Raw genomic sequence first — 24,511 nt, 5'->3', positions numbered from 1 at the left:
GGCGCCGCAGTGCCGCGGTGCCTGGAGCCTCACACCCCCGGAGAGGCGGAGCCGCTGCCGGCGCTCACCGCCCCCCGTTACCGGCGAGCCCCAGCCCCAGCCCCGCCGCACCGAGCAGCGATGCCGGCCCCGGCCGCGCTCCTCAGCCTCGCCGCGGCGCTGGCGCTGGCCGCGCAACCGGGAACGGGCATGGAGCGGACAGGTCCGGAGCGGGGGAACGGAACGGGACGGGACGGGATGGGATGCGCGGGGATGGCCGCCGGTGCGGGGCAGCCCCCGGTGCTCTCCGCGGTTCACAGTGGTTGGCTGGGCAGGGAACCCAGCGGTTCGCTCGCTTTTACCCAACCGGGGCAGTGCTCAGTGCCGGGGGATGCTTATCCCCAAGGACCGGGTTCCAAACGCCGTTTCAAGCCGGGATTTGGGGTTCTGGGGGGGTTTGGTTGGGGGGATTGGGTTCTTTCAACCCGCGGCTGTAACGGAACAAAGGGAATGTGCGTGTGGAAACGAGAGCTGCGGGACCCCCGTTATCCGTCTCCATCCTCCCCAGCGCTGACCCGCACCCTATCCCAGGGAGCCCGGCCCGGACACAGCGGGGTCCATGCGCCCCAAGGCTGTGGGGCTCTGCCTGTGCCCCCCCGGCGGCATGGGACACCAGTTACCAGGTCCAGCTGCTGTGTGGGTACCAGACCCCACTGGGCTGTCCCGGGGTTCAGCGTGAGGGGTGATGAACCCAAAGGTAACCACAGGACCCCTTCCTCCCCAGAGCCCACTCCGCTGTACTCCAGCAGCGACATCGTTCATCCCATCAAGGTGGACGAGAGCGGCTCCTTCCTGTCCTATGACCTGTCCCACCGAGCCCTCCACCGCAGGTCCCCTTCCTCCAGGAGCACGTTTCCTGCCTTCTATGAACTGCATTACAAAGGACAACCCCTGAAGTTCAACCTGAGCCTCAACAACAACCTCCTGGCCCCCGGATTCGTCACCGAGAGGCGATTCGGGGGCATTGCCAGCGCCAAGATACAGCCTCACACCTACAACTCCTGCCATATGATCGGGGAGGTTCGGAGCCGGGTGTTACAGGGAGGTCCGGCCGCACTCAGCACCTGCGATGGGCTGGTGAGTACAGATCCCTCCTCCATAGGATAGAGCAGACACTGGGGGAAAACCTTTTTGCTGCTGAAAGCAATAGCAAAGCTCCTCCCGACAGCAGTGAGTGGGGATGAGGATCCCGGAGGTTTGGTGCAGCTGTGGATGAGCTGACTGTACATTTCCCATGGATTCCAGCGGTTTGGGAACTCTCTGGGAGTGTTTACTTGCTTGTGATCGAATTCCCAAAGAGCAATTCCCATTTCACCTCTGCCTTCCAGTACTAAATGTGGGATGATGAGGAACACATTGAGAGCAAGGTGCTGGGTATTTAGATCGCACAGCTCATGTGCAGGGAAACCACTTCATGCTTTGTGAGCACCTCCACTGCCCTGTTCCACTGCAGATGGGTTTGGAGTCTGGCTGAAAGCTGGACTGACTTCCCAAGTAAGGCTGTTGTGTCAGTGCTTTGCCAGGGAAATCCATGACTTAAACCATAGAATCCCAGATTGGTTTGGGTTGAAGAGACCTTAAAGCTCATCCAGAATTAAACTCCTCTTTGTGAATTAAACACAGGAGAGCAAAAAAAGAAGTTACTTACTGAATAATTTGCCATCCATATATTGTGTCACTTGAAAACACCCATTCATGGTGGTGTTTGGTGAACACCATCACTGAGGTCTGTAAAGTGTGTTGAAAATGGACAGTATCGCGCAGGTGTTGGGGATTAGGATTGGTTTTTATGAAGCAGAAGTTGTTCACTCGCTAAAGGCATCAGCACAAGGTTGTGAGAGGGTCTGTGGCCCATAAATGGTGAGCAGAACTCAGCCTGAAGTCACTTTAAACCTTCTCTCCCCAGTCTGAAATCCCCATGGCTCTGTGGCAGGAAAGTGGTGCTGCAAAAGGCCCGAAGCAACCAGCTGTATCTGAGGAGGTTCTGCTCAGGAAACACCTCTGTTGGTGCAATGCTTGCTCACAGCTTTTTCCTGTCTTACCAATTACTCCATGCTGGTTTATTCTCTTTTGTCTGGGAGTTTAGAGCTTAAAATAGCCATAACACCAGTTGTAAGCTCTCTCCCATTCCAGGTTCTTCATGTGGGTCTGTGCTAGATGCAGACAGCTTCATAGTGACTCTGTCTCTCCCTGCCAGAAAGGTGTGTTCCGGCTCATGGATGAGGACTACTTCATCGAGCCGGTGTCCAGCAGCCTTCAGGAGGATGGAGGAGCACAGCCCCACAGGATATACAAGCGCCAGGCACCCGAGCTGGGGGCAGAGCCAGGCAGGAGGCCACCAGCTCCACAGGAGACCTGTGGTGTGCAGGGTAAGATCCCCTTCCTCTTGCAGCTCTGAAGCACCTCATACATAAAGAGAGCAGGTCCAAGCCTAAATCCACTGCATCACCTCCACAGACTCATTAGACCTGACATTCAGCTCCCATCTCAACCTCCAGCATCCATCAGTGACACTCATGGCTCTTAGTCTGAGTTTTGCTGGGGGTTCCCTTTGCCACGTAGGCTGGCAAGAAGGAAAACCCTCAGCCCAAAATAGTGAACCACCAAGATGCTGCTGGTGGGTGAGTGTCCGACAGGCTGGAGCTGCTCATGGGGAACAGCCCCATGGCCCATGGGTGCCAATGCAGCCCTTCCACACGCTGTTCTACCATGGGAGGGCTCACCCACGAGCTATGGGCATCACTGCACACAGGCTTGGTGTTGTTTTATCCTGCCCATTTTCTGTGTTGCTTACATTTGTCACATACAAGACTCAGCCCATGCTGACCCTCAGGCCTCTCGTTCTTATCTCCTCCTGGGGCTGCTCAATGCCTCCCGTGCTGTGCAGAGGGTTTGTTTTCATTTCCTTGCACACACTGGTTTCTGACTGCTGGGGCCTTGCACTGTGGGAGTGAAACCCGGTCGCTGCCCCAGAGGCAGGCTGTGTGGGGCAGAGGGTTCGTGCTGGTTCCTGCTCCTCTGTCTGCAGCAGATGGGTTGGAGAGACTCCCAAAGCCAAGACTTCAAGTACTGAGGAATTCAGTGCATCCCCAGCAGCTCACGGGTGCTTTACTCCCCATCTGCATCAGTGGAGCTGCATCTTCACACAGAGCATCTTAGCTTGCATGTTTCTTAGAGCTCTCTGCTGTCAGAAAAGGGGGTTTGGTTTCACTGTAACCAGGTTATTTTCAGGCATTCTTCTGTTAATCTAAGTTTATTATTTAATCTATGGTAACAATCATAAGGGCTCCTTCTAGACTTTGAAGTCTATTCATGGTAAATGAATTTCACTGGGTACAATAGAGCCTGTGTGAATCCCTTTTGCAGTCTGGGCTAGCAGAGTGGATGTGGAGTGTGCCCTGGGCAGGAAACCAGAAGTCTGCAGGGCTTTAATTACTGCAAACCTTTTGTTTTGTGTGATGGATTGCTGGGTTTCTTTGCAGAGCACCATGCAGCCAGCTGGTGTTAGGCTGTTAGGTGTTATTTAGCTTCTGTCAATACCGAGGGCAGGCTGTGTGTGCAGCTGGGCAAGGGTTTAAGAGGGACCTCAAAGGGAAAATGCCTCCCTGGGACCCCTGGAGCCCTCTGCCCCATTCTCTGCAGTACCTTCACGTCCTGGCTGGCAGCTTAGCAGCGAAGGACACAATGGGAACAAGCTCCAAGGAAGCTGTTGTGATTAAGCTGTCACTGTGGTATTAGTGCATCACATTATCGAGATAGTTGGGATTTTTCAGGCTGGGGGATAAAAGTCTCTTTCACTGCTAACGTACAGTATAGTCCATAAAATGTAAAAGTCCATTGTTAAAGTAAGGCTGAGCCCATAGAAACTGGTCATAAAAGCAATTCCCACTGTGTGGGATGTGGTTTGTAAAGCCTTTACCCAGCTTGGGGCTGACCCTGACCTTGATCTTGGAGCAGTGTCACAGGAAAAGTCTCTGCTTGAGAATTCCCAGTTGCTGGTGTGCGTGAGGAGCATCCGAGCTCTCCTCCGGTCCTCTTCAGCCCCGTGAATGTTCCCCTTGTTTATCTATGGGAAGGAGCAGAGTTCAGTCTCCGTGTAGCTGGAGGGATCTGTGCGGTGCTGTAACACCCCAGCCTGCCCAGGATACTGATGATCCTCGGGATCTGGCTCAAGGCATCAGTTCAGTGTTGGGGATGCAGAGCATATTGTACTGGGGAGCTGTCTCTGCCTGGGGTGACAGTCACAAGCACTGGGGGCTGTTTCTAAGTGGTTTGTGGTATCTCTTGATGATGTTTTAGCAAAATTCCAACCATTTTATCAAAAAAACAAAGTCTTTTTCCTCCTTTGATCCCTCAGAATCCCAGGAAAGCCTGGAGAGGTCTGAGAAGAGGAGGGAAAGATGGGAACAGAAGCAGCACAGGAGGAGAAGGATAAAGCAGCGCTCCATCAGCAAGGAGAAGTGGGTGGAAACGCTGGTGGTGGCAGACACCAAGATGATAGAATACCATGGGAGCGAGAGCATCGAGAAGTACGTGCTGACCGTGATGAACATGGTGAGTCCTGCTCCTCCCCATGGCCCAGACACTGGCTCCTCGGGGATGTGGTTGTGAGACATAAAGAGCACTGCGCTTGCCAGGACTCATCCCTGGTGGGACCTCAGCAACCCTGTCTCCAGCCAGGCCATTCCCACCAGTGCAGTGCTCAGTGCTGCATCCCATGGGTTGGTGTCAGTGAGCCCGAGGCCAGTATCTCAGTGCAGGGGGACTTGGGCACAGGGATGAAGCTGAAACCATCCCGAAACCTGTATGAGGGCCACCCATGACCCTCTGCGAGATAAGGAAACCTCCTTACAGCAGGAGAAACCCACAGGGACCTGGGAGCTTAGGCTCGGAGTCCCTTGCACTCAGGGCTGGCCATGCCCGCAGAGGGATCCAGTGCTGGCACTAGCCTGGTTAGCAGGAGAGGCAGGAACAACATTCCTGGGAAGGTGCCACTTAGGATGGTTAAGGGAAGGAGAACCAGACTGTGGGGGTCTCCACTGGGAATCTGTAAGGACTTGCTGTGCCATAAAAGAAACCTATAAATCCGTGTGAGTTGGTTCAGTCTGTTTGTTCTGCTGCGCTGTGGTAGCACCTATTTGCATTTCAGAAGAGAGCTTTGGTTGGTGGCCAGGAAAGAGGGTGGGATGGGGCAAAGGACCTCAGAAACACCCCTTGTTTCTGGGTTGATGAAGGCACCCAGGGAGGTGAGGCTTTCTTTGAGGTGTTAAACACCTCCATCAGTGAAGGCAGAGGTGTTCCCCCAGGCATTGCTGGTTGAGTTTCAATGTGCTACCCAGATCAGATCAGTTTTGTACTGGTTTCATCACACTCCAAATGCTTTGGTCCAGGTCTGCATCTGCTCTTGTTTTGGGGAATGTCAGCAACATTCAGTGGCTTCCCCTCGAGCTGTGCTCCCCTGCAGTCCTTCCCAGCAGTGACACGGGGCCAGGTCTTCCCTTCAGGCTTTATGTCTTTGGCTCTTGCAGGTGGCAGGGTTGTTCCACCACGCCAGCATCGGGAACCCCATCAACATTGCCATAGTGCGACTCATCCTGCTGGAGGAGGAAGAGGTAAGGAGAAAACACAGTGACTCACTGAGCCTGGCAGCCAGGCTGGGTGTGCTGGGAGCTGGCCTTGAAAGCCAAAACCTCTCTCTTGCACTGTCTTCATGGCCTGTATGAGTTTGTGTAAGAGAAATGCAGGTGCCTGTGCCTTGCTTGTCCTTGTGGGCTGCAGCCAGAGGAGCTCCCAAGTCTGATTCCCAGTATAATTCCTAGTAACTCAGCATTGCCACCGGTAGCAGGGGATGTGAGTCACTGGATGTTTGTGCTCCCAGGTGCACTGGGGCTCTCGGGGATCCCAATGCCACTCAGATGGGCTCCCAGCTGCATCCTTCACCATCAGGCAGGATGGGATATTTTCCTGCAGTGTTTCTTAACCCCCATTACCAGATGATTTAATGGTTTGGTTGAAATACAGATGACAAAAAAGCAGAAAGGGTCCATATCCCACCCAGCACTGTATTCCCACCCAGCCTACAACATAAACATGGAGCAATTCCATCTGGATGCCAGTTACTCCCAATTCCACCCTGCTGAGTCTGAAATCAGACCCTTCCCCACTGCATCCTAAACCCCAGACGGATCCAGCACCAATATCACAGCAGACTTATTTACATTGGCAGGAGGATCTGAAGATCTCCCACCATGCAGACAACACCTTGAAAAGCTTTTGCAAATGGCAGAAGAGCATCAATGTCAAAGGAGATTCCCATCCCCTGCATCACGACGTCGCAGTCCTGCTCACAAGGTACTGTGCCCATGTGCTGATTTTATGCTGTAGGTGTTATTCTGGCAGCTAGAAACATCTGCAGGCAGGGGGACCTCTCAGTGCAAACTTGCTCTCCATGCCTAAGCCCTGCCTGGACACTTGCACACCAGATGTGTAACATGAAATTTGAAGGTAGCCTGGTCCTAGTGCTGGAACTGGTCTCACATCTCAGGTTTAAACCTGGAGACAGCTCCAGTCGAGTAGAAGTGGAGGTTTCCAAACCAGGTTTTCCCCATTGCCCTGTTGCCAAGGCCAAGAACGGCTGGATCCTGTCAGGAGATGTACATAGGGATTAACTCTCCTTTTTCCCTTGGAGGCTAATGCAGGTTGGCAGAGCAGCCTCTGAGGAGGCCCCTAACCTCCCATGAAGCTCACAGGAATTCATACCTCTGGCCAAGTTTTGACACCTTGCAGTCAAAGAAAAGCAGTTGGATGGTTTCAGGCTGTAGGGACTTGGCTGCCGGATGTATCCTGGTGGTTTGTGTGATGATTCACAACCCACAACGGTTTTATCTTCTTAAGGCAGTTTGCTTTGTAGCAGAAATAAAGCACTTAAGGCCCTGCACTTCAATGGGGTTGCTCTTCCTGGGTGGCTGGAGCTGCCCTGCCCTGGATCACAGCACTCCTGGGATGTGCTTCTCCAAGCAATGTAGTAATTGCTTCATTATTCCCAGCATCAGCTTTATTTACACAATGGGATAACGTAGCCAGGCTGGCTAGCACTTCCCATTAATCAGGCTTCATAATAAGCCAGGGAGACTGGGAGAGTAAAGGGGAAGGGAAAGGTCGTAAATCTTTCCATTGCGGAAAGACGTTGGATGTCTCCATTCTCACTTCTGTTTGGCCCTTGTCCATGTATCTTCCTCATGGGCTGGGATGCATCCCATGCTCCTGCCCCCCTCAACCCCCTGTGCTCTGTGTCTGTGTTGGTCCCCCAAGGAAGGACATCTGCGCAGCGATGAACAGACCCTGTGAGACCCTGGGGCTGTCGCACGTGGCCGGGATGTGCCAGCCCCACCGGAGCTGCAACATCAACGAGGACACGGGGCTGCCGCTGGCCTTCACCGTGGCCCATGAGCTCGGACACAGGTACCACAGCTTCCTCCTCCTCCTCTGGCCTCCGTCCTCTGCGCTGCTCACTCAGGGCTCGAGAAGGCAGGGGTGGAAGGTGGGAGGAGGTTGCCATGAGGTTCCTCCCTGGTGCAAACCTGCATCCATGAGAGCTCTCCTGGGGGGTTTCGCTTCAGATTTAAGGGTTTGGTTGCTCCAGGTTTGGGGAATTTGCTGATTCTGAAGGTTTTGGGGAGGAAGGTTTCCCATTGAGAAGCTTTAAGATAGGACCTGCTCATAGAATCAGCAACAGAAATTTGTTTGCTGTAATTTCAGTTACATTTTGACCAGATCACTTGTACATCATAGTAAATAATATAGAATTACAGAGTCAAAGAGTGGTTTGGGTTGGGAGGAGCCCTAAAACTCATCCAGTTCCAACCTCCTGCTGCAGGCAGGGACACCTCCCACTACAGCAGCTTGCTCCAAGTACTTTGTATGGTAAAACACAATACCCAGTCAGTTTAATGAACCCGATCTCGTTCCGTGTCCCCATTACTTTGTGCTTGGCTGAGTTTTCACCAAGACAGCTGAACTCAAAGCATGGGACAGAGGTCAGAGCAGTGTCCCTGCTATCACACAGCCAGGGACAGTGTCAGTGACCGAGGAGCTGGGATGGTTTGTGGTGTCCGGCGCTGGGTGTCGTGCTGGGAGCAGAGATGCTGTGGGGTTGTAGCGGCGTGCGGCTCACCTCTCCTTTGTGGGGCTGTGCTCTTACACAGTTTTGGGATTCAGCATGATGGAAGCAGCAATGACTGTGAGCCAGTTGGGAAAAGACCTTTCATCATGTCTCCACAGCTCCTGTATGACACGTCCCCACTCACCTGGTCCCGCTGCAGCCGCGAGTACATCACACGATTCCTCGAGTAAGTCCTCCCTTCCTCTTCTTCCTCACTCACAGGGATGCTGGGGATGGCTCAGGGCTGGGGTCTGACCCACGGGATGCTTTTGTCTCCCTTGGTTGGCTCAGGGCTTGCTGTGAAGGATGGGTTTGGACACAGCAGCATCACGAGTGTTTGGGCAGTGGGACAGGGCTTGAGGCAGAGGTTTCTCTGCTGCTCCATGCAGTTTCCTCTGCTCTGCAGCTGATGTTTGCATGGATTCAGGAGGCACCACGTGAGGAAAGGAGCCTGAGCCAGATCCTTCTGTGCGCTTGTTTATTTTTAGCACCCCGTGCCTGGGTTTTCAGGCTGTTGTTATGGAGTTCCTAGGAACACAGCCCAGAGATGTCCGATCCTCAGCCAGTGGCTTGCACTGGGGAATTGGTTTCCTTCCTTGCTACAGGAAAACAGTGAGAGCATCAGTGAGAAACAGCGGTGGGCAGAGCTGGGTGAGGACCATGGGGAGGCTGCCTGGGGCTGAGCTCTGCTTCCAGATCCCATCCCGGAACATGTGGGCCTGGCTCCATGCAGGGGGAATGGAGCTTTCTCATATTCAGTGTTCTTGGCCTTCTGCTTTAACCTTCACTTTGGAGTTAAGCATTTCCTGCTTGCGATAACCTTGGGCTGCGAGGGGGAAGAAAGGGAGCAGCTGGATGCTTCCCTGCTTGGGTTTGGGTCTCTTTGTCCCCAAAGAAGGGGCAGCTCTTCCTTGATCCTGGCAGGCATCTTCCACCGGCTGTGACATCCCCCAGGCAAGGGAGAGGCTCATTGCCAGCACAGACATGAGTGCCTTATAATAGGCTGTTGGCAGGAGAATGGGAAGGAATGAGCCAACAAATGAGACCCAGCTGACCTGGGGTTGCTGGATGTGCTTGGAAGGGACCTTGCGTTTGAAGACAGAAATTGCACTCAGATGATGCTGATTATTATACAAGTTTATTATTTTACAAGCGCTTTTGAGCATCTTTGAGCCCTTTTTGGCGTTCCATGGTTTCCCCTCTAACCCTCGCAGGAGTCAGAAGATGCTGTGGGCTCATTGCTGTCCACCCTCACACTGACATGAGCTCTTTCACAGCCTGGCTGGTGGAATACCCTTATGGAACAGGATGCAGTGTCTCATGGATGCCCTGCAGTGGCGTTGAGCAGCCTCCCTTCATCTCAGCAGCAGCCTTGGCACAGCTGCAGGTTGTCTCATCTCCCTTCAGCCTTCTCTCCACACCACACAACCAGGTTTTCAGCCCCTTTGCACAGTGCTGCTGGTTTGCTCCCATCATCCTTCCATGGGCTCCTTCCCACCGCTCCCTGGAGCCTGGGGATGACTGGTGTTCCCTGCTTTGGGTTCTGCCAGATTCCCTGTTTGTGCAGCTGATTCTTCCCAAACTCCACTGTGTTTTTATTGAATTCCATCCTGGCTCTTTGGACCCTTCCTCCAGTTCTCCGAGAGCTTTTGGAATGTTAATCCTGCTCTCAGCTGTAGCTGCACATCCTCCCATATGGAGGTTTAATCATCCTGCCATCCCCTCCATCACCGGCTCATTACGGAGCGGCTGAAGCAGGCAGAGCCTGCATGGTTTCAGTGCACTGTGGTTTACTGCATACCCTGCCAAGCCACAGGGAAACCCCTGCCAGGTTTTGCTGGCTCAGAAATGTGTTTTGGCCAATGGAAGGCACCAGTAGGATGATTGTAAAACATTTAATGAAGAAATAGATGCTGAACATAGCACTGGAGAGCTGACAGCAGATCTAAATCACCCCCCATGCTGGGACAGAGATGTGTCCCATAAGCTGGGATGAGACAGAAAGTGACTCAAAGCAGCAGATCAGAGGACCAGGAGGGTTGTGGTGGTTTGGGGGTGATGTGCATCATCCCGTGTGCTAGTACCCGAATAGGTGAGCTCGTCCTGAGGGACACCAGTGTCATAGAACCATGGAATGGTTTGGGTTGGAAGGGATATTAAAGCTCCTTCTGCTCCAACCCCTGCCCCAGGCAGGGACACCTTCCTCTGGAGCAGCTGCTCCAAGCCCCATCCAACCTGCCTGGGATAGGAAGGATGCTCCCCCTGTTGTGAGTGTGGAACAGAGACTTCCAAGCCCCTGGACTGCTGAAAGCAATCGGATTTTTCCAACAGGGAAGCTGCTTATAAAGCAATCCAAGGTATTTTACAAGCTGTCCCCAGCCAAGTGAGCTGTTTACCAGTGTGGACTTCACTGGGGTGGGATGGGAAGGGAGGAGGGGTTGCTGGTTCTGCTGGGGCTGCCAGCACCCCAAGCAGGAGCTCAGCTGTGCTGCTGACCCTTGTTTCTGTGTTGCTGATTTGGGTTAAAAGAGAATCATGTTTCACATTCACTTAAACCCGTTCCCAATCCCAACAAGCCCAAGTAATGTAATCTGCTGCGGAAGGCTCACCAGGGGCTCTGCCTTGCTGGAAACAAGCTTGTTGGATCCACACTGAAAGCTAAACCAGAGACAGCTTCTTGTGTGTTTGTGAGGTATCATAGCAAAAGCACTCGGAGCAGAGAGCCCCATGCAGGGCTGTCCCTGCACAGCCTGGCTCCAATGGGATATCCCTTTGCTGTCCTGTCCAGCACAGTGTGAGCACAGCTTGCAGCCGCAGATAGGAGGGTGAATGGGTCTTGCTGCTGGCAATCAACTTCATTTCTATCAGCAGGGCATTGACATGTGGGTTGTGGCATCTGGGGGATGCTTCTGGGGTCAGGGTGATGTATGAACACAGGGACAGCATCTGCTTCTGAGCAGGGAAGTGTTAGCTCAGCAGAACTCTTCCCTTGAGCTGTGAAAGGGGAGTCCTGGCTGAGCTCTGTTCCCAGAGCACAAACCCAGGGGGTTATTCCAAGGAAAAATGGTATTTCTGGCTCTCTGACAGGCATCTCAGAGGGGAAAAGGGGAAGGTGCAGGGCACTGGCCTGGCAGCTGCATGGGGAAGCTGCTGCTGCCTTTGCCTTCCCCATAACCCTCTATTCCCAGAGCCTGTGGGGTGATCGCTCTGGGAACAGGTACCCCAAGTGCCCACTCGTGTTCTGGAGCAGCCCTGGGGTTGGTTTGAGAGCCGGGCTCATAGCAGCAGTATTACTAACTGCTCCTCATGGTGATGGGGCATGAATGAGGTGTTTGGGTCCCCCATTAGCCACTGCTGGAGCACTGCTACAGGTGTGCGGGGCTGGTGGTGATGCTGCTGTGACCTCTGTCTTTCAGCCGGGGCTGGGGGCTGTGCCTGGATGACCCCCCAGCCCGTCAGGTGCTGGACTACCCCTTGGTACCCCCGGGTGTGCTCTATGATGTGGGCCACCAGTGCCGGCTGCAGTACGGAGCCTACTCCACCTTCTGCGATGACATGGATGTAAGCTGTGGGTCCCCCCCATGTAACAGGGGCTGGAGCAGCTCTGAGGCCCCTCTGAGGATGGGGGCTTTGTGTCCTCTCCCTGCAAGTTAACTGGATGCTGATGCTGTTGCTGTAACCATGTCCTGTTCTCCTGCAGACTGTCTGCAACACACTGTGGTGCACGGTGGGGAACACGTGCCACTCCAAGCTGGATGCTGCTGTTGATGGCACAGCATGCGGGGAGAACAAGGTAATGGGGAGCAGAGACCCCCTGGTCCTGCACACAGGGATGGGCTCAGCCACTGCCCCTGCTCTGCCCAAACCCCATTGATATGGGGGAGCTGAAAACACCTTGAGAAGGGGGAACCTGCAGTTCATTACCATGGCACAAGGCTCGTCCTGCTCTGCGCCTGCTGCAGTGGTGGGTGCTCACCTGCAGAGCTTGTACCCTACAGGGGAAGGGTCTGTCCCACATCCGGGGTGTGGAGGGTCCAGGAGCACCCATGACAGCTCAGTGGGTGCTGCATGGGGTGTGGAGGGGACCAGGTGTCTGCAGCCAGCGCTGGTCACCCTTGCATGGGTGATGATGTCCCACAGCAACCCTGCATCGGAGCTGCCGCACGTTGCTCCTCTGGAACAGGGTTTTCCTGCCCAAGGTAGCATGAAACCACAGGGGTACAAAACCAGCTGTGGATGTCTCTCATGGTTAGGTTCAGTGTATCCTCCACTGGCCCCAGAGAACCAGGAATGGCCACGGGTTCAGATGCTCCTTGTGACACCACTGCTTTGCCTGTGCCTTGCTGGTTGCCCCCTCTGGGCTGAGGGGTCCAAGGGCAGTTTTGGCTGTGTTCCCTCAGATAAACCCTCAAAACAGCCCAACACCTCTGATTCCCCATTGCTCACAGTGTGCCAGGCTCTGGCAGATCCCAGCTGACCCCAGGTACCTCCATGTGAATGAAGCATGGATGCTCCTGGGGGAACATGGGTGCTGTGCTCCCTGTAACCAGGCTCTCTGACTCAGCATCAGTTATCACATCCCTAAACCCTGTTTTCTGTCCCTTGGCAGTGGTGCTTCAATGGCGAGTGTGTGCCCGTGGGCTTCCGTCCCGATGCCATCAATGGTGGCTGGAGCTCCTGGAGCTCCTGGGCTGCCTGTTCCCGCAGCTGCGGTGCTGGTGTGCAGAGCGCAGAGAGGCAGTGCAGCAGCCCCACGTAAGTGAGCCTGTGCCCCTCCATGGGACCTGGTTTAGGAGAGGAACCCAATGCTTCCTTATCACCCCATGAAGCATGGCAAAACCCCTGCTCTGCCCTGGGAGATCGCCCTGCAGTCCTGTGTCCAGCACCAGAGGGATGTGGAGCTGCTGGGATGAATCCAGAGGAGGCCATGGGGATGCTGCAAGGGCTGGAGCAGCTCTGCTCTGGAGCCAGGCTGAGAGAGCTGGGCTGGGGCAGCCTGGACAAGAGAAGGCTCCTGAAGGGGAGACCTGAGAGCAGCTCCAGTGCCTAAAGGGGCTGCAGGAAACCTGGAGAGGGGATTGGGACAAGGGATGTAGGGACAGGCCAAGGGGAATGGCTTGAACCTGCCCGAGGGGAGACTGAGCTGAGCTCTGAGGCAGAAGCTGTTCCCTGTGAGGGTGCTGAGGCGCTGGCACAGGGTGCCCAGAGAAGCTGTGGCTGCCCCATCCCTGGCAGTGCTCAAGGCCAGGTTGGACACAGGGGCTTGGAGCAGCTGCTCCAGTGGAAGGGGTTGGAGCTGGAGGAGCTTTAAGGTCCCTTCCAACCCAAACCAGGCTGGGATTCTGTGATTATGCAGTTATTGGTCTGAATGATGTGCTTTTGAAGTGCTATGAGCATTCCAAGGTTATCCCACCACTGGGCAATGGAAGCTTCTGGAAGGGCAGTTGCTCTTTCTCCTTCCACTTAGAAGTCACTCCTGCAGGCAGAGAGCAGTTGCAATATGACTCAGACAAAGAGCAAAGACTCCTGCTTCCAGATACAAAACATACCCAGTGTCCTTCAGTGACAGGAAAGAAAAGCAGTCGTTCTTTGAGCCTGACTCAGAGCCCTTTGGACAAATCCTGCTGCTGTTTATCACCCCATTGCATTCCAGGAGGGATTCTGGTGTGTGCCCGGCCTCCACCCAGCCTGCTGCCCACAGCCAGCACTGGAAGCATCCAGGCAGGGATGAAGGAGCCGCCTGGTCCATCCCAGGGTTTTTAGGGTGCCCCATATGCCCCCTTGGTCCCAAATCTCTGTTGCATTGCATTCAGCCAAAGCCCTGGCTGTCAGAGTGTTTTTCTCCCCTTGGATGGGAGAGAAAAGGAGTTCTGAGCATGGTTCCACTGGCAGTAGTGTTTCAATGGCTTGAGGCACAATGCAGGCTACTGGAGCAGGCTCTGTTGAGAGCCCAGATGTGCTTTCTCTTCCCTGGGTGCCTTGTTTTCAGCACATGCTGTCAGGCTGTGTCAGAAGCACTGTGTCACCTCGGCCCCAGGTCAAGGGCTGGGTTAGTGTTTGACATGAGTTCAGTGGCAGAAGGGCCATTGTGGTTGATGGAGTGCTTCAAACACAGCTGCGGGTGGGCAGGAGAGCAAACACTGGAAGCAGCAGAATGGCCCTGGGCAGATGTTTGCTTTGGCTGCTGCTGCTGAGTCTTCAGCTTTGCCTTTTGGATGGAGTGAACAAATGTGTGGCTGGGCAGGCTCCTCCTGCAGGCATTTCCTTGGGCAGGACATGGAAACACAGCCCTAAAGTAATGATTAACCTTATTCTGCTCAGCAAAGTGTGCCCAGACCCTGCAGATCAGGGCCAAGTAATGTTCATCTGGTCATGGGGATGTGGCCGTGGCGAGTGCTGTGGCAGAAGGGAAAGGCATCAGGAGGCAGCAACAGTGCTTTGGGAGCCCATTGGCATCTGAGGAAAACCTAGTGTTATTTCTGACTTAAAGAAGGACATAGGCCATGGCTTCCATGTGTTCCAAGCTTGCTCTGTGCTTTGGGGACCCCCCTGGAGTGGATGCTGGGTTCACAGCCATGAGCACTGCAGCAGGGCCATGGGTGGGTTATAGCTGGGAGAGCTCCCTGCTGACTGCAGGTGGGTTCAGGCTTGACCAGACTTTAGCAGCGGGTACAAAACCAGCCTCCCTTAGCTGTGAGTGAAGAGGGAGCTTCCCCTTGTGTGTGGTAGGTCTTTATTGGTAGGACAGGGGCAACAGCTTGAACCTGCCCAAGAGAGGGGAGACTGAGCTGAGCTCTGAGGCAGAAGCTGTTCCCTGTGAGGGTGCTGAGGCGCTGGCACAGGGTGCCCAGAGAAGCTGCCATCCCTGGCAGTGCTCAAGGCCAGGTTGGACACAGGGGCTTGGAGCAGCTGCTCCAGTGGAAGGGGTTGGAACCGGATCAGCTTTAAGGTCCCTTCCAACCCACACCCTCTGTGACTCTGACTTTCCCTCTTCCCCATGGCCAGGCCAAAGTATGGGGGCAGGTACTGCCTGGGGGAGCGGAAGCGGTTCCGGATCTGCAACGTCAGGCTGTGCCCCCCGGACAAACCCTCCTTCCGCCAGGTCCAGTGCAGCCAGTTCAACCCCATGCTCTACAAAGGGAAGTTCTACAAGTGGACACCGGTGCCCAACAACAGTGAGTGGGGACAGAGTCTTGCTCAGGGCTTGACTTTGCCGTTCACATCCAGGCTTTGCCCTGCAGTGTGTTTACACCTCATTGTATGCTATGTCTGGGCTTGCAGCTCTGGGTTATGTCTGTGGCTATGGCCCCGGCTGCTGGGGTTTAGTTCCTGCCTGCTGTGTCCCCAGTTAACCCCTGCGAGCTGCACTGCCGCCCCGAGCACGAGTACTTTGCAGAGAAGCTGCGGGATGCAGTCATTGATGGGACACCATGCTATGAGATGAATGCCAGCCGTGACCTCTGCATCAACGGCATCTGCAAGGTGGGTACCACACTGGGGAGGGAGCCCGAGGACCCCCCGGGCTCAGGAAATGCAGGTGGATGCTGTTACCCATCCCTTAGGTGAGCACCATCATCCCGCTCATGCACAGTGATGGGCTGAGCTGACTTGTTTTGTCATTCACCACTTCCAAAGTCTCCTTATTTCCATGGGATCCATGGCATGGATTTATTTCATCTCTGTGCTGGCCTCAAGGAAATAGAGCACAACCAAGGCCAGGTTGGACACAGGGGCTTGGAATTGGATGTACTTTATGGTTCCTTCCAACCCAAACTGGTCCATGATTCTGTGATTCCATCACTTGGCATGAGGTGTAGTGAGTTTTAGCAGAACATAGAAAAGGGGTTTGGGAAGGGTTTCGAAACAGAGCTAGCAGGGCCGAGGACCAAGGGGCTTTCCCACCTTGACTGAGCACATAACCTGCTGACAGGCCCTTCTGCCCAGGAACTTGGGTAGGAGAAGGTAAAAACATGATCCTTATGATCCTCACTGTGCATGAACAGGGCAGCAGGACCATGAGGATATGCTGGACAAACCCACACTGCAGCCGACGCGGCTGTATCACTGCCCATCCCATGCTCTTTATTTGCCACCATGAGGACCAAGCCTGGTCCCCCTGTCCCTCGCTGGTGGCTGTCAATGGGAGTGGGTGCTGATGGGGTTCCCTTTGCAGAATGTGGGCTGTGACTATGAGATCGACTCGAACGCGGTGGAGGATCGGTGCGGTGTGTGCCATGGGGACGGCTCCACGTGCCACACCGTCCAGAAGACCTTCGAGGACACTGAGGGGCTGGGTAAGGGCACTCACTCCATCCCCAACACACTGTGTTCCGCACCCAGCCAGGCTCCCTGCTGCTGTTTGCATCCCAGCTTCCCACCTGTGATGGGGTAAGACCCAAGCAGCAGCATGGAGAGATGTGGTGTTGGCATTCCACTTGTTGCTCCTTGGGTGTCTAAATGCCTGAAACCAAATCTGTGCATGCTGGAGCTGGTCTGGGGGTGTTTATAGGGTTTTGTGTGTTGACAAGGACATGATCAAGGTGTGGTAAATGCCTTTGCCATGTGGGAAATGCCTCACTCTGCAATGGGCTCTCCTAGCAGGGAACCAACCAGGCTCAGTGCCTGCTGGTGCCTTACAGAGATGTATGGATTGGCATGATGCTGGCACCCAGGGGATGCTAGGACCCACCTAAAGGCCATGTCTTTGACTTGGTTCCATTCCCAGGTTATGTTGATATTGGGATTATCCCTGTTGGAGCCCGTGAGATCCGGATTGAAGAAGTTGCAGAAGCTGGGAATTTTCTGGCACTGCGGAGCGAGGACCCGGAGAAGTATTTCCTGAATGGAGGCTGGACCATCCAGTGGAATGGGGACTACAGGGTAGCAGGAACCACCTTCACCTATAAGAGGACAGGAAACTGGGAGAACCTCACCTCTCCAGGGCCCACGGTGGAGCCTGTGTGGATCCAGGTACACTGTGGGTGATGCTGGTGGTTGGGATGCACAGTGGGAAGGGGACAGAGCTGATGGATCTCCTGCCTTCCCATTGTCCATCATGCACTCCCCTGCCATCTGAGGGTGTATCTCCTTGGGAGCCAGCTTTGGGAGCAGCCAAGCACACGCTGCTGCCCAGGGAGTGTTTCCAGCCCACTCATTGTCCCCTTTGCAGCATTCCTCAAGGTATTTACATAGGATAGAGCCATTTCCTGAGGCCTTTCCCATATCTTATCAAGAGCAGGGGAAGAGCCTGCGGTGCTTCTGGCAGGGCTGGAGGTGATGAGAGCTGGGAGCTGTTGTGGTTACAGCGGCTCCATCAGCAGTGCTGTGCTCCTATGAGAGCTCAGCCCATGGGGTGATGCTCCATGGCCCACACATGGGTGAGCAGGTCAGTTTCTGATGCCTCACAAAAGCCCTTGAGGCAGAAGGTAAAACTCCAAAAGGATCATTTAAAATCCTCTGAAATCCATGAATTTCCAGTTTGACTCTTTCTGCACATTTGCTTCCTGCAGCTGAGAAGCTGCTCATGGTTCCTGAAGGCAAAATTGCTTTCCCAAGCTTGGGCAGCTGCTCTGAGCCCCTTCCCTGCTTGAACTCCCACCTGGTGCATCCTGTGAATGCTTTTCATATGAGCCCAACTCGCCTGTTGCTAATCCCCTCCTGCACTGCAGCAGCCGCAGCTCTGGAGCTTCCCTGGAAATGGCTTTATTTGGGAACCTAATCCCACTCTCTTCATTTTCACCTTGTATCCATGGAAAAGGGTTGCCTGGGGAATCACTTTTCAGCCTGGCTTTATGTTTCAATGAGCTTTGCAGGGGTTATAAATGCAGGGTGGGGGTAGTGGGATGGCAGCGCAGTGCAGTGACTCTGCAATTCCTTCCTTTGGGAATGGCCACTGCAGTGGTCAAGGGTGAGGGATCTGCCTGTTAATGGGGCCAACAGAATCCAGGGAATGGTTTGGGTTGGAGGGGACCTTAAAGCTCCTCCAGCTCCAACCCCTTCCACTGGAGCAGCTGCTCCAAGCCCCTGTGTCCAACCTGGCCTTGAGCACTGCCAGGGATGGGGCAGCCACAGCTTCTCTGGGCACCCTGTGCCAGCGCCTCAGCACCCTCCCAGGGAACAGCTTCTGCCTCAGAGCTCAGCTCAGTCTCCCCTCTCTTGGGCAGGTTCAAGCCATTCCCTGTTGTCATCAGCATCAGCCCTTTCACACAAGCTCACCCTGGAGCTTGGCCACATTGAGCAGCCAAAGTCTTTGCCTCTCACTTGTCTTTCAGCAGAGGCACAGGGTGAAATGTGAGCAGGATGCTGGGCTCGTCTGCTGCCAAGGGCTGCTGGTGCTGGGAGTGCTGGTGGTGCTGGGAGTGCTGGTGGTGCTGGGATGCTGCTGGTGCTGGGAGTGCTGCTGGTGCTGGGAGTGCTGCTGGTGCTGGGAGTGCTGCTGGTGCTGGGAGTGCTGCTGGTGCTGGGAGTGCTGCTGGTGCTGGGAGTGCTGCTGGTGCTGGGATGCTGCTGGTGCTGGGAGTGCTGCTGGTGCTGGGAGTGCTGCCGGTGCTGGGATGCTGCCGGTGCTGGGATGCTGCCGGTGCTGGGATGCTGCTGGTGCTGGGATGCTGCTGGTGCTGGGAGTGCTGCTGGTGCTGGGAGTGCTGCTGGTGCTGGGAGTGCTGCTGGTGCTGGGAGTGCTGCTGGTGCTGGGAGTGCTGCTGGTGCTGGGATGCTGCTGGTGCTGGGATGCTGCTGGTGCTGGGATGCTGCTGGTGCTGGGATGCTGCTGGTGCTGGGATGCTGCTGGTGCTGGGATGCTGCTGGTGCTGGGATGCTGCTGGTGCTGGGATGCTGCTGGTGCTGGGATGCTGCTGGTGCTGGGAATGCTGCCGTGCTCAGCACCCACTTTCTGGGATTCATAAGCTAATTAAAACCTTCTGACAGACGTTTCAATATTCACGGAGAGGTTTGGAAAGAAGCCCTGGCTCCTGCCACAGCTCCAACAACAACAAAGCTTTGGCAATAATGGGAGCGCTCAGGCTAAGAAAAACATGGATAAACTCCCAGCCTTTGGGAGCGGGTGCAGGAGGTGCTTGGGCAGGATCTGTCAACTGCAGGAGCCGTCGTGGGTGTTGAGAGCAGCAGGAACCTGCTTCAAGTTGGGGCAATCAGGGATTCAGATGTGTGCTGTCTTCAGCCATCACTGGGGTTTGCTCCCTGGGACACATGGAGGTGAGGAGATTGGAGTCCTCCTCTGGGCTAGACTCATGCTGCCATCCCAAAGGACACAGGGACTGATGTTCACCTGTGTCCATCCATCTGGACCAGCCCCTTTCAGCCCAGCACATGGGGCTGGGGGCAGTCAGAGCCTCCCTCCAGCTGTACCATCCCATGCTGGAGAGCTCATGGGGGGTTATGGAGAGGCAGATGTTGTTCAGCATCCTCCTGGCCTCCAGGAGGGTCATTCCTGCCCCACAGCTGCAGCCTGGGGGCAGGAATGCAGGGAAAGGCTGGCTGGCTGCAGGGAAAGGGATGGAGAACAGGATGTGTGGCCATCCCCAGCCCTTCACCATGCTCAGCCTTGAGAAGGTCCTTGGATGGAGCTGGATGCATCAATGGGACTGAGCAGGGTTTACAGGGGAATCCTTCATCAGGGAGACCTCAGTGGTGGTCCTCAGTGTCCTCACTGTGTGTGATGATCACCTGCCACTGCCCAAGCCCAAGGTCCTCTGCTCCTCCCCTGCTCCTGCCATTGGCTGACCCCATTGATGGGGTGCAGGTCCTGCAGCACCTCCTGACCCCCATCCTCCCCCCAGCTGCTGTTCCAGGAGACCAACCCGGGTGTGCGGTACCAGTACACCATCCAGCGCCCCACGGACAGCGAGAACGACATCGAGCAGCCCGAGTTCCTCTGGCGCTTCGGCTCCTGGACCACATGCACTGCCACGTGTGGCACTGGTGAGTCCGGATCCCGGTCATGGGGATGCCTTTGGGATTCCTGTGTCTGTGGCTCCAGGAGGTCTTGGATGAGGGGATAAAAAGGCATCACCACCACCGCGCTGCGGGGCCGGGACCCCTTGCCTCGGTGTCCTGTTACTGTGCCGGGTGTTCCTTAGCGTCAGGGTGATGGAGACAAAGGAGCTTTAGAGAAGTCCATGGAAGGGCTCCTGCCTGGCTGGGGCTCTCCAGGGGGGATCATTTACAGGGGTTTATGGGGAGAAATGTGGGAGGGTGCCTGGTGCATGCAGAGCATTGAGCTCCTGCACTGACCCATGGTGTCAGACACTTGTGTTCCCCCCATCCCACCCCACAGGGCAGCTTTTGGGGTGGCCAATGGAGGGGGCTGATCCTAGCACACTGCAAGAGGGGAGGCTTGGACCAGCGAGTGCTTCCTCAAGAGCTGCTAATGCTGACAAAAGGGAATCCAAGGACACTTTCTAGGTAGCACAGTGCTGGGAGAGGCTTCCTGCCTGCTCCTGGGATATAGGGGTGGATTCCAGCTTGGAGCAGGAGGGTTGCAGTGCAGCAGGAGCTGTGTTTTGTGTGCATTTATGCTTGGATTTATTGCTGTGGGTTTGCATGGGCCCTGCAGTGTGGGGAGGGGAGGAGGATGGGAGCTGAGGGTGCTTGTTTCATTTCAAACCAGCTTTCCTGTGCACGGTTTGGCTTCCAGAACAGGAGGGAAGCACAGGGCAGGTGGCTGAGCCCCTCTCCCTGTGCTGGCTGATGGTGGGAGCTGAGACTGAGCTGACGCTATGGGACCAGCCCCAGGGCTCCAGCCCCACTGGCCCTATAAGCTCTCAAGAGCTTGAGCCCCAGCCCAACTCATCAGTGTCAGCAGGGTTGCATCAGTCCCAGCTGTTGGCAGTGGTGAAGAGCTGCAGCTCTCCAAGTCAGGGTCAAGTATGTGCTGCAAGAGGGAGGCCAGAAGCAGGCAGCGCATTGAGGGGAAGTGTCACCATGTAAGCACTGCGGATGGGACATGAGGCTTTGGCAGTGGTTTATCCACGAGCTGGGGCAGAAACAGCCAGAAAGAGGGGTGCTGCTGCCAGCTGGCTCCTATGGGGACACAGCCTCAGTGTGTGTGTGTGTACATGGGTGTGTGTGTGTGCATGGGTGCCCTGTCTCCCGCTGGCAGGGGTGCTGGGTGCCCGCTCTGATGCCCCTCTGTGCCGCAGGGGTGCAGCACCAGGGGTGGGTGTGTGTGTGTGTGCATGGGTGTGTGTGTGTGTGTATGGGTGTGTGTGTGTGTATGGGTGCCCTCCCTGATGCCCCTCTGTGCCCACAGGGGTGCAGCGCCAGGTGTGTGTGTGTGTGTGTGTGCATGGGTGTGTGTGTACATGGGTGTGTGTGTGTATGGGTGCCCTCTCTGATGTCCCTGTGCCCACAGGGGTACAGCGCCAGGTCGTGCACTGTGTGGAGAAGCTGTCGGGCATCGTGGAGGAGCAGCACTGCGATGCACTCACCCGGCCCGATGACCAGCAGCGCACATGCAGCGAGGAGCCCTGCCCAGCCAGGTCTGCGGCCCTTGAGCCTTCTATGCCAGGCATTGATGTCCAAAGGGGTGACCAGAGTGTGGACCCCGGTGGCTGCCACACCGCATGGCAGCAGGATGTGTGCAGTGGTTTGCACCTCTCCTTATGCTTGAGAATGGATCCCAGACCCTGCGTTGGTCCAGGAGAGCAGATCCCTGTGCTTGCCCAATCACCACAGTGTGTTCTTGCCCACATGGGAAAGCATCGTCCAGGCAGAGCATCTCCCATGTGGATAAACATCTCCTGGCCCAACACTGGAGCTGATCCATTGAGTGTGAGGGAGGCTCAGACAGGACCTTATTGCTCCCGACAGGTCCCTGACAGGAGCTTGCAGTGAGGTGGGGTCAGTCTCTTCTAAGTAACAAGGGATGGGACAAGAGGAACCGGCCTCAAGCTGCACCAGGGCAGGTTTAGATGGAGCTGAGGAACAATTCCTGCCCCACAGGGTGCTCAGCATTGGAACAGGGCTGCAGGCACCGGCCCTGCAAGGGTTCACACCCCATGGGGATGAGGCCTCAGTGCCATGGGGCAGTGGTGGCCTTGGCAGGGCTGGGGAGTGGTTGGACTGGATGAGCTTGAAGGGCTTTTCCAACCTGGTTGAGTCCATGATTCTATGATCCCTGCCTCTCAGTCTCTGTCCCCTGTCCTTGGGCTGGAGCACAAACTGCCCTTGGGATCACAATGAATCCCCCATGGCCCCATGTGCATCCCGGGCACCTCCTGGCTCAGTTTCCCTTCCCATGCTGCAGGTGGTGGGTCGGGGAATGGCAGGAATGCTCCATCACCTGCGGGCACACGGGGCTGATGAAGAGGACGGTGCTGTGCATCCAGAGTGTGGGGCTGGACGAGCAGAGGGCCCTGCAGCACACGGACTGCCAGCACCTGGCCAAGCCGGACGCCACTGCTCCCTGTCCCCAGCACATCCCATGTCCCTCCCAGTGGGCTGTGGGGAACTGGTCCCAGGTGAGGAGGAGCGGGGGGGGCTTCGTGTCTTGCAGAGCTGGTGGGAGATGGGGACAAAGTGCCCCCACACATCCCCATCCTCAGCCTGTCTGGGAGTGATGGGAGGATTCATGGATGTGTTTCCATGGGCTCATGGTGTAGGGATGGGAATTCCATTGCATGGGGAGGTCTTGGATCGAGGAAGGAGCACCGGGCTGCTTGCCTCTGCCCCATCACCTCCATACCTCACTGCTCCCCCAGTCAGGGTGATGGCCACGCTCAGTGCTTTTGGTGCAAGGAGGGCAGAAACAAGAGGCTCCCAACCCTTCCCTGTGTTTTCCAGCACCACAGCTCTCCCCTCTGTTTCGGCAGAAGCCTTACACATATTTCTTGCCTAGGGCAAGCTGGGATCTGGGTGCAGCGCGATGTGTGTGCATCTGCTGCAGGGGTGGTCAGGCAGGGACCCCTCAGTGATGCTGCCAGGGAATGATGGGGGCACCCCACGTTTTGCAACACCTTCTTATGAAAGAGAGAAGGCCCAAAAGCCCCATGTATAAAACCCCACAGCCCTGGGACACCCCAGGCAGCCTTCCTTTATTCCTGTATGGCTGTGGGTCAGCTTAGCCACAGGATGAGGGTTTAACCATAAAGTTACCACTGCTGAGCTAAGCAGAAGCTGCCAAAGACTCGGTGTGAAGGCAAACACCAGGATCCAAACGTGAGCCTGGGAAGGGAGCTTGTTGCTAAGAAACCAAGGGAGTCAGATGGGAGCAGCAAACTGAAGGTTAAACAGGAGCTGGTGAGCAGTGTTTTCCTAGGGTCCCCAAGCCACAATTGCAGGGCTGAGGCAGCACAGAGCCAGCACAAGCCACCACTGATGGATCTGTGTGCAAGGCAATGTGCTGCATCCTGAGATGTTGGGGGTTTCTGCCCTGTTTCCACTTCAAGTGAGAGCCCTGCTCCTCCTCCAGTCCCACCAGTACCAGAAACATGAGGGCCTGGGAGCCTCCCAGCACGGTTCTCTGTGCAGTGATGATAATGGGGCTGTTGCTCTCTCCCCACTTGCAGACCTGTGTCTGGCACCAGCAGCGCCTGGGCAGCCTGCAAAGCCTAAAGGGTTATTTGAGGTCTGGGTAGCTCAACAAAGGGCTTCCACTGGCCCCTGGTGCCTTTAAATGGACCCTAAAGCAATGCACACCCAGCTTCATGGACGTGCCAAAGTGCAACCAGGAGTGCTATTTGCTGTCCATCAATACACAGACAGGGGCATCTGTCTGCTGGCAGGACCATGTGCCTCCATGCAACCTGCAGTGATGCCTCTGCACAGCCACTACCTGATGGAGATGTGCCATGGGTGGACACCCATCAGACAGGCACAGGGAGTGGGGCAGGTCCCAGTGGCTGAGCAGAGATGAGGAGGGCTCAGAACACAGCAGTGCATTGCCTAAGGAGCACATCTGACCAGCCCAGCTCAGTCCACCCCAACCCCTTCATTTCCATCTGCTGGTGGCTGTGCAGTAAATCATTGCCTCAGCCCATCCATTCCCATGCAGATAACAGGGATTTCAGCTCCGTTGGGTTTGTTTGCCCTGCTGACCATTTGTTCTCCTTGGCTGGCTTGTCCGAGGCGCTTTGATGTACGTGACTGATGCTCTGTCTGTCACCGCAGCCTGCAGGGCCTGTGGCTTGTGCACCACATGTGATGTTGGTAGCACTGGGATTTACTTACCCAGCCACAAACTTTGCTGTCATCCCCTCCAGTTTGTGGGTTTCTGCTGTTCTGAGCAATCTCAAAGAGACTCTTATGCTGTAGGAGGGGTTGCCCTCAACAAAGCTCCTTATTGACCCTGGC

The 24,511-nt window shown here is 55.5% G+C and overlaps 1 protein-coding gene across 1 annotated transcript in view; it reads left to right on the top strand.

The window, feature by feature from the left end:
* The first annotated feature begins 109 nt into the window (after positions 1 to 109).
* ADAMTS7 (ADAM metallopeptidase with thrombospondin type 1 motif 7) overlaps positions 110 to 24,511 on the top strand; it is a 37,471-nt gene continuing 13,069 nt past the window's right edge. Inside the window, exons 1-18 of the mRNA XM_034066381.1 lie at positions 110 to 202; positions 764 to 1,116; positions 2,237 to 2,408; positions 4,397 to 4,593; positions 5,568 to 5,651; positions 6,266 to 6,390; positions 7,351 to 7,500; positions 8,244 to 8,387; positions 11,617 to 11,761; positions 11,901 to 11,993; positions 12,810 to 12,955; positions 15,206 to 15,375; positions 15,549 to 15,682; positions 16,374 to 16,494; positions 16,926 to 17,170; positions 19,999 to 20,140; positions 21,573 to 21,699; positions 22,467 to 22,680. Coding sequence (XP_033922272.1) covers positions 121 to 202; positions 764 to 1,116; positions 2,237 to 2,408; positions 4,397 to 4,593; positions 5,568 to 5,651; positions 6,266 to 6,390; positions 7,351 to 7,500; positions 8,244 to 8,387; positions 11,617 to 11,761; positions 11,901 to 11,993; positions 12,810 to 12,955; positions 15,206 to 15,375; positions 15,549 to 15,682; positions 16,374 to 16,494; positions 16,926 to 17,170; positions 19,999 to 20,140; positions 21,573 to 21,699; positions 22,467 to 22,680 — 2,844 coding nt within the window. The 5' untranslated portion in view covers positions 110 to 120. The remainder of the gene's footprint in view (positions 203 to 763; positions 1,117 to 2,236; positions 2,409 to 4,396; positions 4,594 to 5,567; positions 5,652 to 6,265; positions 6,391 to 7,350; positions 7,501 to 8,243; positions 8,388 to 11,616; positions 11,762 to 11,900; positions 11,994 to 12,809; positions 12,956 to 15,205; positions 15,376 to 15,548; positions 15,683 to 16,373; positions 16,495 to 16,925; positions 17,171 to 19,998; positions 20,141 to 21,572; positions 21,700 to 22,466; positions 22,681 to 24,511) is intronic.

This window comes from Melopsittacus undulatus, chromosome 9 (genome assembly GCF_012275295.1).
Source record: "Melopsittacus undulatus isolate bMelUnd1 chromosome 9, bMelUnd1.mat.Z, whole genome shotgun sequence".
NCBI classification, from domain to species: domain Eukaryota; kingdom Metazoa; phylum Chordata; class Aves; order Psittaciformes; family Psittaculidae; genus Melopsittacus; species Melopsittacus undulatus.
This window is presented reverse-complemented; position numbering and strand designations above follow the sequence as displayed.